The 14,162-nt window shown below is 38.5% G+C and overlaps 1 protein-coding gene across 1 annotated transcript in view; it reads left to right on the top strand.

Moving 5' to 3' along the window:
- Positions 1-8,368: 8,368 nt before the first annotated feature.
- crb2b (crumbs cell polarity complex component 2b) overlaps positions 8,369-14,162 on the top strand; it is an 81,309-nt gene continuing 75,515 nt past the window's right edge. Inside the window, exon 1 of the mRNA XM_056463218.1 lies at positions 8,369-8,498. Within this exon, the coding sequence (XP_056319193.1) occupies positions 8,369-8,498 (130 nt within the window). The remainder of the gene's footprint in view (positions 8,499-14,162) is intronic.

Below are 14,162 nucleotides of genomic sequence, written 5' to 3'. Positions count from 1 at the left end.
CCAAGAAAGATTCTTGGTGTACAGATTTGCAATCAGACCTGACAGATTTAGAATGGAGCCAAATATATGTTAAAGAGCCCATATTATGGGTTTTTGAAAATGCCCTTCCATGTAGTGTGTAACACAGCTCTAAGTGAAGTGAAATATCCAGCTAAGGCTTAAATCTGTAAGTGTACAGTGTTTAAAACTATTGATTCATCTATAAAAGAGTCGACTCATAGTGCTTCAAACGAGTCGTCTTGATAACGAGTCATTAGGTGTTTCGCGATGACGCAGCCACGAAACACAAGTCTCGCCAGTAGTTACGCGCGCAAACCAGGGAGATTTGAAACCTGCGGCCCCGCCCACTAACACAGAAAAAACACTAGACACACACACACAGACGCCGCCGGTCGAATGAAGTCACGCTGTGCTCAGATGGATAATATTGACAGTCTCTACCCAAAGATGAGTTGTGAACTGTGAAGAGTCAGTGGTTGAGGTTTATTCACTAGTGTAAGTAAGTGCGATTAAAATTGTTGCCTCGTTTAACTTGCAAATTATGTATTTATTGTGTTTTGTTACTTGTTAACCTGGTACAGTACACGCGGTTACTCTTTATATTCTCTTATCGCATGTAAGCCACGTTAAAAATGCGACGCGTGCCGCTTTGTTTACGGATTTAACGTTAAAGGCTTTTGTGAGCTCGCGTTCCACTGCCGTCTGTCGTTGCTATGGCGATCGTAAGCTAGGAGACAGGAGACTCGTGTCGATCTCCCTAGTTCTTCTGAGGAGCGTTGTGTGTGTGTGTGTGTGTGTGTGTGTGAGAGAGAGAGAGAGAGAGAGAGAGAGAGACTCGCGTCGCTTTCCCTAGTTTTTCTGAGGAGCGTTGTGTGTGTGTGTGTGTGTGTGTGAGAGAGAGAGAGAGAGACTCGCGTCGCTTTCCCTAGTTCTTCTGAGGAGCGTTGTGTGTGTGTGTGTGAGAGAGAGAGGGAGAGGGAGAGGCTAGGAGACTCGCGTCGATCTCCCCAGTTCTTCTGAGGAGGGTTGTGTGTGTGTGTGAAAAAAGCCTTACACTATGAAGCGTGTTTGCACTGTGACTACTTTTATATAGTTGATTAGCAGCTGGGCATTTCACTCTGTCTCGTGCTGAAGCCTGTCACTGTCGACCAATCGCAGCAGGCTGTCATCGGTCCAATCAGCGCAGATTAGCTTCGCGCTGAGGAGGGGTTTGGGAACAAATGAATCGCTGAACGATTCATATGGGAGTCGCTGGGATAATTAGGTAAAAATAAATGCAGATTATAAGACCATCAAAGTGTTTTATGACCTTGCATGCATATTAGACTGTTGTTGGAGACCCTTACAACCTAAATATGACCCTATTTCATGTATAATATGGGCTCTTTAAAGCCTAGAACTTCATAATAACTGGGCCAATAACTGGGCAATGCGTACTTATATCACACATAAAAAAAAATAAGTTTAACCCAAACATCCCTGATATATGTTTCAAATGGCAAAAACATAACGGAACATTCTTTCATTAAATCTGGGAATGTGAGGTGGTTAAGATTTTCTGGCAAAACGTAACCACATTAATCAACTCAATTATTTCAAAACCAATTGCAGTTCAATATGTGCGTTGGGTTTATTCCCAGTAAGTTTGTCATTACCAGGTTATTAAACTAAAATGATTGTTGGAGCCATTTATGGGTTGCAATTTTCTTTCACGCCACTAGAGGCTGTAATCGGTATTTATGCTCTCCTCACGTGAAGCTGAGGGGTGTAGAAGAAGGTCAAACAAACTTTTTGACCGTCATGGCTGTGAGAACGGGTTTACATTTGTTTTGATGTTTACTTTTTTAATCTTGACAAAATGGACAATAAATGGATTGGAATATCCAACTTTATTTGCAAAGGTATGGACATTTCACTTTATTATTGACCCGTTCAAGCAACAAACGCGTCAGAACCAATGACCAAAATATACACATCTACAATGATTGACACGTGTCTTGTTATTGCAAGGCGTTTGATAGCACTCTACTGGAAGAACATAGAAAGTCCATCCATTGATCACTGGCTGAAAGATTTGACATTGCTCTGGAAAGAATCACCTACAGTGTAAAGGGCAAATTAAAGGAGAACCATAACATTTGGGATCTGTTTAAACAATTTTTGGAACAAAACCATACAATGGCACAAGCAAATACCTCTCACGCTACTGGTTAATTGATTGATATGTGTATATGTGTATGTTTGTATGTGGAACACAGTATATGTTTTTCTTTGCCTTAGCCCATGTATAACAATACATTTACCTGTTCAATTGAATCTGGATGTTTTGGGGGAGGAAGGGGGGAAGGAGATGTGAAAAAGTGTAGTTTCATGTCAGATTTCAAGGGTTTTTTTCTACAATAAAAATGTTTATAAGAGCAACAAATATTAACTTGACTTCTAGTGTGTCAGAAGGTGGATTTATCTGTTGAACATCCCAATCATCACAAATACTGCAGAAGACCTACTGGAACCTGCATGGAGCCAAGATTCTCAGAGAATCAGTCAAGTTTGGTGAAGGAAAGATCATGGTTTGGGGTTACATTTAGTATGGGGGTGTGTAAGAGATCTGCAGAGTGGATGGCAACATCAACAGCCTGAGGTATCAAGACATTTGTGCTGCCCATTACATTACAAACCACAGGAGAGGGCAAATTCTCCAGCAGGATAGCGCTCCTTCTCATACTTCAGCCTCCACATCAAAGTTCCTGAAAGCAAAGAAGGTCAAGGTGCACCAGGATTGGCCAACCCAGTCACCAAACATGAACATTATTGAGCATGTCTGGGGTGAGATGAAGGAGGAGGCATTGAAGATGAATCTTGTTGAACTCTGGGAGTCCTGCAAGAACGCTTACTTTGGCATTCCAGATGACTTTATTAATCAGTGATTGCAGAGATGTATGGATGCAGTCCTCCAAGCTCATGATGGAGTCAGACACAATATTCATTCTGTGTCCACTGCAGCATGACCACATACTCTCTACTGGACATTATTGAAGGTTCAGTGATGAGACTTTTGTCTAAGCAAAGTCAGACCTTAATGCCTTTCATATAAGCCACTTCTGATACCAAATTGTCAACTACAAGTCAAGTTATTATTTGCTGTTCCTAAAACTTGGATAGGCGACAACACTTGTCAGGTAGTGTAAAGCCTTAAGATAAGATTTAAGCTTCTCAAGTCGAAGTACAAGAATATTTTTGACATATTTAGAGGAAAACGAGTCAAACTATGCAAGAAAAACATTGTGTGTGTGTACCGTGTCCATGTTAAAACACTTGCTGCTGAGATGCTTCTGTGTTGTGGAGCAGCAGATAATATTGAATGGTATGTGTTCATTAAAGGGTGGTCTATAGGGGACGTGGGTCTGAAGGTCTCTGTCCCGGGGCTTCATACCGATGCTCTCTTTGAGGGGGTTTGGAGACATCAAATGTTGTTTACTGGAGACTCCTGTTGTTTAATGGAGAGTAACCTCTGTCTGCCCCGTCTAGACTGCAGATCTCCAGCAGCAGGTATTTCTGTTATTGAGAAAGTGTGAGAGAACGCTGCTGTTTGGAGCAGTGTTCAGGTGTGTGTGTGTAAAGCTCAGATGATCCTGGATTAGGGACTGTAGGACATTCACAGTCACTAAGAGACCTCCTGACACAGTTTCTCTTTTAGTTGCAAAATAAAATAAAATAAAATAAACTAAAATAAATATTTTTACATTTTTATAAATAATTTTTTTAAAAAATTAATTAATTAAATAAAAAATCCAATAAAATTAAATGAAATGTAAAACATTAATTATATATATATATATGTAAGTATATATAAGTTAAATTCAAATAATAAATAAAATAGTAAATAAATAAATAAATAAATAAATAAAATACAACAAAAGCTTAAACCTTTATCAGTGTCTTTCAAACAAAACACCAAAACAAATCTGAAACTACATGTAAAACATTAAAACTAAGCATTCATTCATTCATTTTTTTTTTGGCTTAGTCCCTTTATTAATCTGGGGTCGCCACAGTGGAATGAACCGCCAACTTATCCAGCATTTGTTTTATGCAGCGGATGCCCTTCCAGCTGCAACCCATCTCTGGGAAACACATAAACACTTATTCCCACACACTACGGACAATTTAGCCTACCCAAATCACCTGTACCGCATGTCTTTGGACTGTGGGGGAAACCCACATGAACGCAGGGAGAACATGCAAACTCCACACAGAAACGCCAACTGACTCCACACAGAAACGCCAACTGACCTCACACTTAATCAAACTCATACACTATGGAGAACACTATTTAGTCTACCCAATTCACCTGTAACACATGTGTTTGGACTGTGGGGTAAACAGGTGCACCCGAAGGAAACCCACGCAAACGCAGGGAGAACATGCAAACTCCACACAGAAACGCCAACTGACCTAGCTGAGGCTCGAACCAGCAACCTTCTTGCTGTGAGGCGTCAGCACTATCTACTGTGCCACTGCGTTGCCCTAAAACTAATTATTATTATAATTATAACTATTATTATTATTATTATAACAACATACATATGTAACAATTAGCATATTGCACAAAATATAATAAACACCATAAATTACATTAAACATTAAATCCAAAAACTCCACCATCACCTTTCCTATAAAATTGCTTGTTCACTTTCCTGATCTCGCTTCAACTTTGTTGACAATAAAATGTTTATAATTTTAAAGCTAAAATGACTAAAACTAAAAATGTTAGTAATTTAAATATTAATAGCTGAAACTCTTTACAATGGACTAGTTGCAGTGGCGCAGTAGGTAGTGCTGTCGCCTCACAGCAAGAAGGTCGCTGGTTCAAGCCTCGGCTGGGTCAGTTGGCGTTTCTGTGTGGAGTTTGCATGTTCTCCCTGCGTTCGCATGGGTTTCCTTCGGGTGCTCCGGTTCCCCCCACAGTCTAAAGACATGTGGTACAGGTGAATTGGGTAGGTTAAATAGTGTTGTCCATAGTGTATGAGTTTAATTAAGTGTGTATGGATGTTTCCCAGAGATGGGTTGCGGCTGAAAGGGTATCTGCTGCGTAAAATATATGCTGGATAAGTTGGCGGTTCATTCCGCTGTGGTGACCCCGGATTAATAAAGGGACTAAGCCAAAAAGAAAATTAATGAATGAACTCCTTACAAGTTCGTGTAGTTGCTGTCATGTGATGTGCGTTTGACAAGACGGACTGTACCTCATGCTTGTTTCATACAGATTACAAAACCAAAACGTAGCATTTGTTTTCAAGTGTAGTTGGTTCATTTAAAAGTGCAGATTTCAAGCTTCAATTGGTTATATTTCTTATGTCTGTGAAGCAAGTATTCGCTGAGATTCCAGTGCAACAATTACAGTTTGACGACCCCAGAGGGTTCATAATGAAGCTGCAGAAACTGTCGTAAAAACACACGACCGGTCCAAGCCCCTATCCCAGAGAATCGTCAGTCTATAGCAGTGTTTCCCAACCCTGTTCCTGGAGGCACACCAACAGTTCATATTTTGAATGTCTCCCTTATCTGACCCATTACCTTCAGGTTTTGGAGTCTCTTCTAATCTTCTGATGAGTTGATTCAGGTGTGTTTGATTAGAAGAGCTTGAAAATGTGTACTGTTGGTGTACCTTCAGGAACAGGGTTGGGAAACACTGGTCTATAGTAATAGTAAGTAAGTAATGTGGATTTTATATAGTGCATTTATCATGTATGGCCATACTCCCAAAGCGCTTCACAATCATGAAGGGGTCTCTCCACACCACTACCAGTGTGCAGCATCTGCTTGGATGATGCTAAGGAGGCCACAGGACAACGGCGCCAGTGTGCTCACCACACACCAGCTATTGATGAAGTGGATAGAGCCAATTCGGTGGATGGGGATGATTGGGAGGCCATGATCGCTGAGGGCTGATGGAGGGAATTTGGCCAGGACACCGGGGTTACAACCCTACTCTTTACGAGAAGTGCCATGGGATTATTAATGACTACAGAGAGTCCGGACCTCAGTTTAACGTCTCATCCGAAAGACGGCGCCCACTGACATTTTGGTGTCCTTTTCACATTACTGTTGAGACAGGTTGAGCGCCCCCTGCTGGCCTCACTAACACCACTTCCAACAGCAACCTGTTTTTCCCATGTGGTCTCCCATCCACGTACTGACCAGCCCTGCTTAGCTTCAGTGAGTAACTGGTATTGGGCTGCAGATATGGAAATCAGCTATATCGATTGCTGATTGGTTCCTGTACTAGAAGGCGGGGCTTCATTTATCATATTGAGTGCTACACTTTTCCCCATTCAAAACTATACCAGTCACATGTCTTCTGTATTCTGTATACATCTTGTAATGTTACAAGATAACATTGACCTTAAGTTAAACTTGTTTATTCTGATTGTTCCAAATTATTACAAATACTAAAATAGTCACTCAGTGTCATTTAAAATCAAAATTAAACAAAAACACTGGTAAAGTTTAACTACCTGGTGGACGTGTATAATGCTCCTGTTTACTAGCACAGCTTAATTTCTACATGGTCTGTCTGGTGAAACTGGTTCTGGTTAATCCAGGTGAACTGTAAGTAGCTTTTCCACCTTATAGAAGAGTAGATTATATTCATCCCATTCATAAAAGCATGACAGTTGTAGCTGATTTCTCAATCAGCCAGCCATTTCCAACAATGCTTGTTTATTTTACCCTAAATTTAACGGCACTGAGAATATTTTCTGCTATATTATATATCAAAAAACCCCAAAACAACTTATTTTAAATGAAAAAAAAAAAGCATTTTTAATCAAAATGCAACATTTTTGACACACACATACACACACACACACACACACACACACACACACACACACACACACATATATATATATATATATATATATATATATATATATATATACATATACATATATACTCACCGGCTACTTTATTAGGTACGCCTGTCCAGCTGCTTGTGAACGCAAATTTCTAATCAGCCAATCACATGGCAGCAACTCAATGCATTTAGGCATGTAGACATGGTCTGACCATCTGCTGCAGTTCAAACCGAGCATCAGAATGGGGAAAAAAGGGGACTTAATTGACTTTGAATGTGGCATGGTTGTTGGTGCCAGACGGGCTTGTCTGAGTATTTCAGAAACTGCTGATCTACTGGGATTTTCACGCACAACCGTCTCTAGGGTTTACAGAGAATGGTCTGAAAAAGAGAAAATATCCAGTGAGCGGCAGTTCTGTTGGCGCAAATGCCTTGTTGATGTCAGAGGAGAATGGCCAAACTGATTCCAGCTGATAGAAAGGCAACAGTAACTCAAATAACCAACCGAGGTCTGCAGAAGAGCATCTCTGAACACACAACACGTCCAACCTTGAGGCGGATGGGCTACAGCAGCAGAAGATCACACCGGGTGCCACTCCTGTCAGCTAAGAACAGGAAACTGAGGCTACAATTCACACAGGCTCACTAAAACTGAACAACAGAAGATTGGAGAAACGTTGCCTGGTCTGATGAGTCTCCATTTCTGCTGCCACATTCGGATGGTCGGGTCAGAAAATTGGTGTCCACAACATGAAAGCATAGATCCATCCTGCCTTGTGTCAGCGGTTCAGGCTGCTTGTGGTGGTGTAAAGGTGTGGGGGATATTTTCTTGGCACACTTTGGGCCCATTAGTACCAGTCGAGCAATTTGTAAACACCACAGCCTACCTGAGTATTGTTGCTGGCCATGTCCATCCCTTTATGACCACTGTGTCTCCATCTTCTGGCTACTTCAGCAGGATAACGCACCATGTCATAAAGCGTGAATCATCTCAGACTGGTTTCTTGAACATGACAATGAGTTCACTGTACTCAAATGGCCTCCACAGTCACAAGAGCTCAATCCAATAGAGCACCTTTGGATTGTGGTGGAACGGGAGATTCGCAACATGGATGTGCAGCCGAAAAAATCTGCAGCAACTGCGTGATGCTATCATGTCAATATGGAGCAAAATCTCTGAGGAATATTTCCAGTACCTTGTAATCTCTGCCATGAAGGATTAAGGCAGTTCTGGAGGCAAACTGGGGTCCAACCCGGTACTAGTAAGGTGTACCTAATAAAGTAAAATATGTATACACTTTATTTTAATGTAAAATTCCTGCTATCAACAAACCCTTAACTAACACTTTTAGCTCAATAATTGTATATTAAGCTAGTAGTTTGGTTTATATTAGGGATGTAAATAAAAGTATTTTTAAAACAAAAGCAGCAGGGTTTTTTATATTTGGGTGAACGTTCCCCTGAAACTCTATTTTAGTTTATTATTGAAAGATTATGGATTAGTTAGTGATGGTGGTCGGTCAAGCTGACAATCCGTTGACGGAGCATCTGCTGGAGATGATAATACAGCCGGATCCATCTGCCAGTGGAGTCGAAGCCCCTTTATCCTGCATGAATCTCAGTGTAAATCTGAGTGATGGTGTGTGTGTGTGTGTGTGTGTGTGTGTGTGTGTGCATGTGTGTGTGTGTGTGTGTGTGTGTGTGTGTGTTTAGTGCTTCAGTTCTGTGAGGATCACTGCAGATTCTGACTGAGAGTTTGTGGCTGTTAAAGGATTACTGCACCTCCAGAGTGAACATTTACTCATTATTTACTCTCCCCCGTCTTCTTCATCTTTCTCTCTGTCTTTCTTTCTTTCTTTCTTTCTTTCTTTCTTTCTTTCTTTCTTTCTTTCTTTCTTTCTTTCTGTCATTTTATTCTTTCTTTCTTTCTTCTTCTTTCTTTCTGTCATTTTATTCTTTCTTTCTTTCTTTCTTTCTTTCTTCTATTCTTTTCTTTCTTTCTTTCTTCTTTCTTTCTTTCTTTCTTTCTTTCTTTCTTTCTTTCTTTCTGTTTTTTTATTTTTTCTTCTTTCTTTCTTTCTTTCTTTCTTTCTTTCTTTCTTTCTTTCTGTTTTTTTATTTTTTCTTTCTTTCTTTCTTTCTTTCTTTCTTTCTTTCTGTCATTTTATTCTTTCTTTCTTTCTTTCTTTCTTTCTTTCTTTCTTTTCTTTCTGTCTTTTTATTCTTTCTTTCTTTCTTTCTTTCTTTCTTTCTTTCTTTCTGTCATTTTATTCTTTCTTTCTTTCTTTCTTTCTTTCTTTCTTTCTGTCTTTTTATTCTTTCTTTCTTTCTTTCTTTCTTTCTTTCTGTCATTTTATTCTTTCTTTCTTTCTTTCTTTCTTTCTTTCTGTCCTGTCTTTCTTTCTGGTCTTTCTTATTCTTTCTTTTCTTTCTTTTTTCTTTCTCTTCTTTCTTTCTTTTTCTTTCTTTCTTTCCGTTTATGCTTTCTTTTTCTTTCTTTCCTTTCTGTCTTCCTTCTTTCTTTCTTTCTTTCTTTCTTTCTTTCTTTCCTTCTTTCTTTCTTTCTTTCTGTCATTTTATTCCTTTCCTTTCTTTCTTTCTTTCTTTCTTTCTTGTCTTTCTTTCTTCTTTCTTTCTTTCTTTCGTCTTTTCTTTCTTTCTTTCTTTCTTTCATTTTCTTCTTTCTTTCTTTCTTTCTTTCTTTCTGTCTTTCTGTCTCTTTTTCTTTCTGTCTTTCTTTCTTTCTTCTTTCTTTCTTTTTTTCTTTCTTTCTTTCTTTTTTTCTTCTTTCTTTCTTTCTTCTTTCTTTCTTTCTTTCTTTCTTCTTTCTTCTTTCTTTCTTTCTTTCTTTCTTTCTTTCTTTCTTTCTTTCTGTCTTTTTATTCTTTCTTTCTTTCTTTCGATTTTCTGTATGTTCGTTCATTTTTTCTTTTTCATTCTTTATTTCTTTTTTTGTTCTTCTTTTTTATTTACTTTCTTTCATTTGCTTTCTTTTCATTTCCATTTTTCCTTCTTTCTTTCATTATTTATATCTTTCTTCAGTCAAATTTTATTGACTTTTTAAAGAAGTTTTTTGACGAAAACAACAGAATCTTTCCGCATGCTTAAACAAATCTGTTCTTTAACAGCATCTGTATTTTAGGGATTCATATGTGTTTTCCTTTTTTATGGTTATGAATTGTGTTATGGGATGTTGATCTCTGCTTTATCTGGACTTTTGAGAAACTCTAGCGGATTTTATTGACATTTTTACTGTCACAGCAATGACTAATTTCAGTCTTATTTCTTTTAGTTTGACTCAATATGATCAGCCCCCTTAAGAAATTATTATTTTTTGATTGTCTACAGAACAAACCACTGTTGTCCAACGACCAAATTACCCAGACTTGTCTAATTACCCTAGTTAAGCCTTTAAATGTCACCTTAAGCTAAATACTAGTATCTTGAAGAATATCTAGTCAAATATTATTTACCGTCATCATGGCAAAGAGAAAATAAATCAGTTATTAGAAATTAGTTGGAGAAAATGTGGTAAAATAGTTAAATAGCTGATCATACCCAGATTTATGGGACTGCCTCTAAGATTCAAGAATTCTGGAAAAATGTAAAAAAAGAAACAGATTAGATATTATGTATAGAAATACCCCTCGATCCAGCTGTGTGCTTAATGGGAGCACTGTCCAAAGAAATGATTAATGAAGAAACAAGATTTGTACTAAGGATATTAATACTGCTTGGAAAACAAACAAACAAACAAACAACAACAACAACAAAAAACCCCAATCAATCTGATAACAGTGCATTAGATGGAAGAAGGTCCTCCAAAGGTGGCTCTGTGGATTCAGAGACTTAAACAGGTCTATGTAATGGAAAAAAAACCCGGCTGCATGTCTACAAATGAAGATGGATATTTTTTCTGAAGAGGTGGAAAATTATTACAACATATTTAGATATGCACATTTAGAGGTTAATTAACCTATCACCAATGTAATCTGAGGTAACTACAATATAACACAATGTACCTTGATGTACAAATGTATCCCCTGAAAAGTATTTATGATGGCAGTACTTTGTTTACTTATTTATTTGTATTATGTTTCTTATTTGATTTTAAGTTTTGTATATTAGATATTTTGTTTTATTATTATTCCCTCATCTGTAAGGGGTTAAATTGTTGAGGAAGATCTTAATAAAAATCTTAAATAAAAAGTAAAAAAAAAAAAATTTTAATTTAAAAATAAATATGTTTGAAAAAGTAAAGATAAAAATCAACAGCCCTTTGGATGAGGAAAGTGATTATCCACTATATGGAGAAAAATCCTGCTTGTGTTATTCAACAAATTTAATTTCGACTGAAGAAAGAAGATATTGGATGATGAGGAGGAGAGTAAACGATCAGGAAATGTTTCTGCTGAAAGTGACTAATCCTTTAAGCGTCTGCAGTGGGCTGATGGAGTCTCGTGGTCTTCATCTTCAGGACAGTGAAGTTTCTTTAAGAGGCTTTAAGTGCACTAGAGCTCTTCTCAGGTGAATCTTCTATACTGTCCTCAGTGACGCAGCAGATGCTCATCTCGAGAGGTTAAATCTGCACAAGGTCAAGTTTACTTATATAGTGCTTTTCGCAATGAGTATTGTTCTAAAACAGCTTTACAAAAGATGCACATTACATTACTAAAAAAATTTAATTAATAAATTATACAATTATACAAATAAATTATACATGATAAACAAAGATATTTTCTCTCAAAAGAAAGAGCTGTGACACGGTTGCTCAGTTGAAGGTCACTGGTTTGAGTCCCAGCTGGGTTAATTGGCATTTCTGTGTGGAGTTTGCATGTTCTCGCCGTGTTGGTGTGGGTTTCCTCCGGGTCCTCCGGTTTCCCCCACAGTCCAAACACATGAGCTATAGGGGAATTGGATTAACTAAATTGGCCGTAGTGTATGAGTGTGAATGAGTGTGTATGGGTGTTTCCCAGTACTCGGTTGTGGCTGAAAGGGCATCCGCTGTGTAAAACATATGCTGAATAAGTTGGTGGTTCATTCTGCTGTGGCGACCCCTGATGAATAAAGATAATAAACCGAAGGAAAATAAATGAATGAATGAAGAAAGAGCTGCTTTAAGAGTACAGATTTTAAGCATTATGTGCTCTACACTGCATCCAGGAAAGTATTGATAGCGCTTCACTTTTTCTACTTTTATTTATGTTCAGCCTTATTCCAAAATGGATCAAATTAATTTATTTCCTCAACATTCTACACACAATCCCCCATAATGACAATGTGAAACAAGAGTTTTTAAATTGTTGCAAATTTATTAAAAATAAAAAAGCTGAAAAATCACATGTACATCAGTGTTCACAGCCTTTTGCGTGAAGCTCTAAATTGAGCTCAGGTTCATTCAGTTTCCACTGATCATTCTTGAGATGTTTCAGCAGCTTCATTGGAGTTCACCTGTGGTCAATTCAGTTGATTGGACATGATTTGAAAAGGCATACACCTGTCTATATAAGGTCCCAGGGTTGACAGTGCATGTCAAAGCACAAACTAAGCATGAAGACAAAGGAATTGTCTATAGACCTCCGAGACAGGATTGTCTCGAGGCACAAGGCTGGGGAAGGTTACAGAAGCATTTCTGCTGCTCTGAAGAGTGAGCACAGTGGCCTCCATCATCCATAAGTGGAAGATGTTTGGAACCACCAGGACTCTTCCTAGAGCTGGCCGGCCATCTAAGCTGAGTGATCGATGGAGAAGCACCTTAGTCAGGGAGCAGATCAATAACCCGATGGTTACTCTGTCTGAGCTCCAGTGTTCTTCTGTAGAGGAGAACCTTACAGAAGGACAACCATCTGTGCAGCAATCTACCAATCAGGCCTGTATGGTAGAGTGGCCAGAGGAAGCCGCTCCCCACCTGGAATTTGCCAAAAGGCATCTGAAGGACTCTCAGACCATCAGAAACTAAATGAGACTAAAATTGAACTCTTTTGAGTGAATGCCAGGCGTCACGTTTGGAGAAAACCAGGTAGCGCTCATCACCAGGCTAATACCATCCCTACAGTAAAGCATGGTGGTGGCAACATCATGCTGTGGGGATGTTTTTCAGCAGCAGGAACTGGAAGACTAGTCAGGATAGAGGGAAAGATGAATGCAGCAATGTACAGAGACATCCTGAATGAAAACCTGCTTCAGAGTGCTCTTGACCTCAGACTGGGGCGACGGTTCATCTTCCAGCAGGACAATGACCCAAAGCACACCGCCAAAATATCAATGGAGTGGCTCACAACAACTCGGTGAATGTGCTTGAGTGGCCCAGCCAGAGCCCAGACCTAAATCCTATTTAACATCTCTGGAGAGATCTGAAAATGGCTGCACACCGTCGCTTCCAATGCAACCTGATAGAGCTTGAGAGGTACTGCAAAGAGGAATGGGCAAAAATTCCCAAAGACAGGTGTGCCAAGCTTGTGGCATCATATTCAAAAAGACTTGAGGCTGTAATTACTGTCAAAGGTGCATCAAAGTATTGAGCAAAGGCTGTGAACACTGATGTACATGTGATTTTACAGCTTTTTATTTCTAATAAATTTGCAACAATTTCAAAAACTCTTTTTTCACATTGTCATTACGGGGGATTGTGTGTAGAATGTTGAGGAAATGAATGAATTAAATCCATTTTGGAGTAAGGCTGTAACATTAAAAATATGAAAAATGTGAAGCGCTATCAATACTTTCCGGATGTACTGTATTTTTTCATGTCTGTAAGGCAAGTATTCACTGAGTGATAGCTGATCCAAGAGGATTCATAACAATGAAGCTGCAGAAACTGTTGTAAAAACACATGTCTGAACCGAGCCCCTCCCCCAGAGAATCATCATCAGTCTATAGCGATCAATCAGTTATTGTGTTGAAATTTGGGGAATACATAGAAAACGAACTCATGATCCGTATGTACAATGCAGAAAAACGTCATTAGACTGATAGAAAATGTGGGGTATTTGGAGCATTCAAATCCTTTGTTTTAAATTGAAGATACTTGAGTTCAATGATTTGGTCAAATTTAAAACAGCACAATTTATGTTTAAAGCTAGGAATAAATGACTTCAGAAAAGATTTTGAAGAAAGACAAGGGGATATAATCTGAGAGAGGAACAACATTTTAGGAGGCTGAAAACAAGGACAACTTTAAAAAGTTTGAGGATGACTGTATGTGGTGTGAAATTATGGAACAGTCTACAACAGATTCTCAAACAATGTCAGGATATTAATCAATTTAATATAATATAAAGATGTATAAATGTACTTTATTAAA

Source organism: Danio aesculapii, chromosome 8, assembly GCF_903798145.1.
Source record: "Danio aesculapii chromosome 8, fDanAes4.1, whole genome shotgun sequence".
Lineage (NCBI taxonomy): Eukaryota > Metazoa > Chordata > Actinopteri > Cypriniformes > Danionidae > Danio > Danio aesculapii.
Note: the sequence above shows the minus strand (reverse complement) of the source record. Positions and strands in the feature narration are given on the sequence as shown.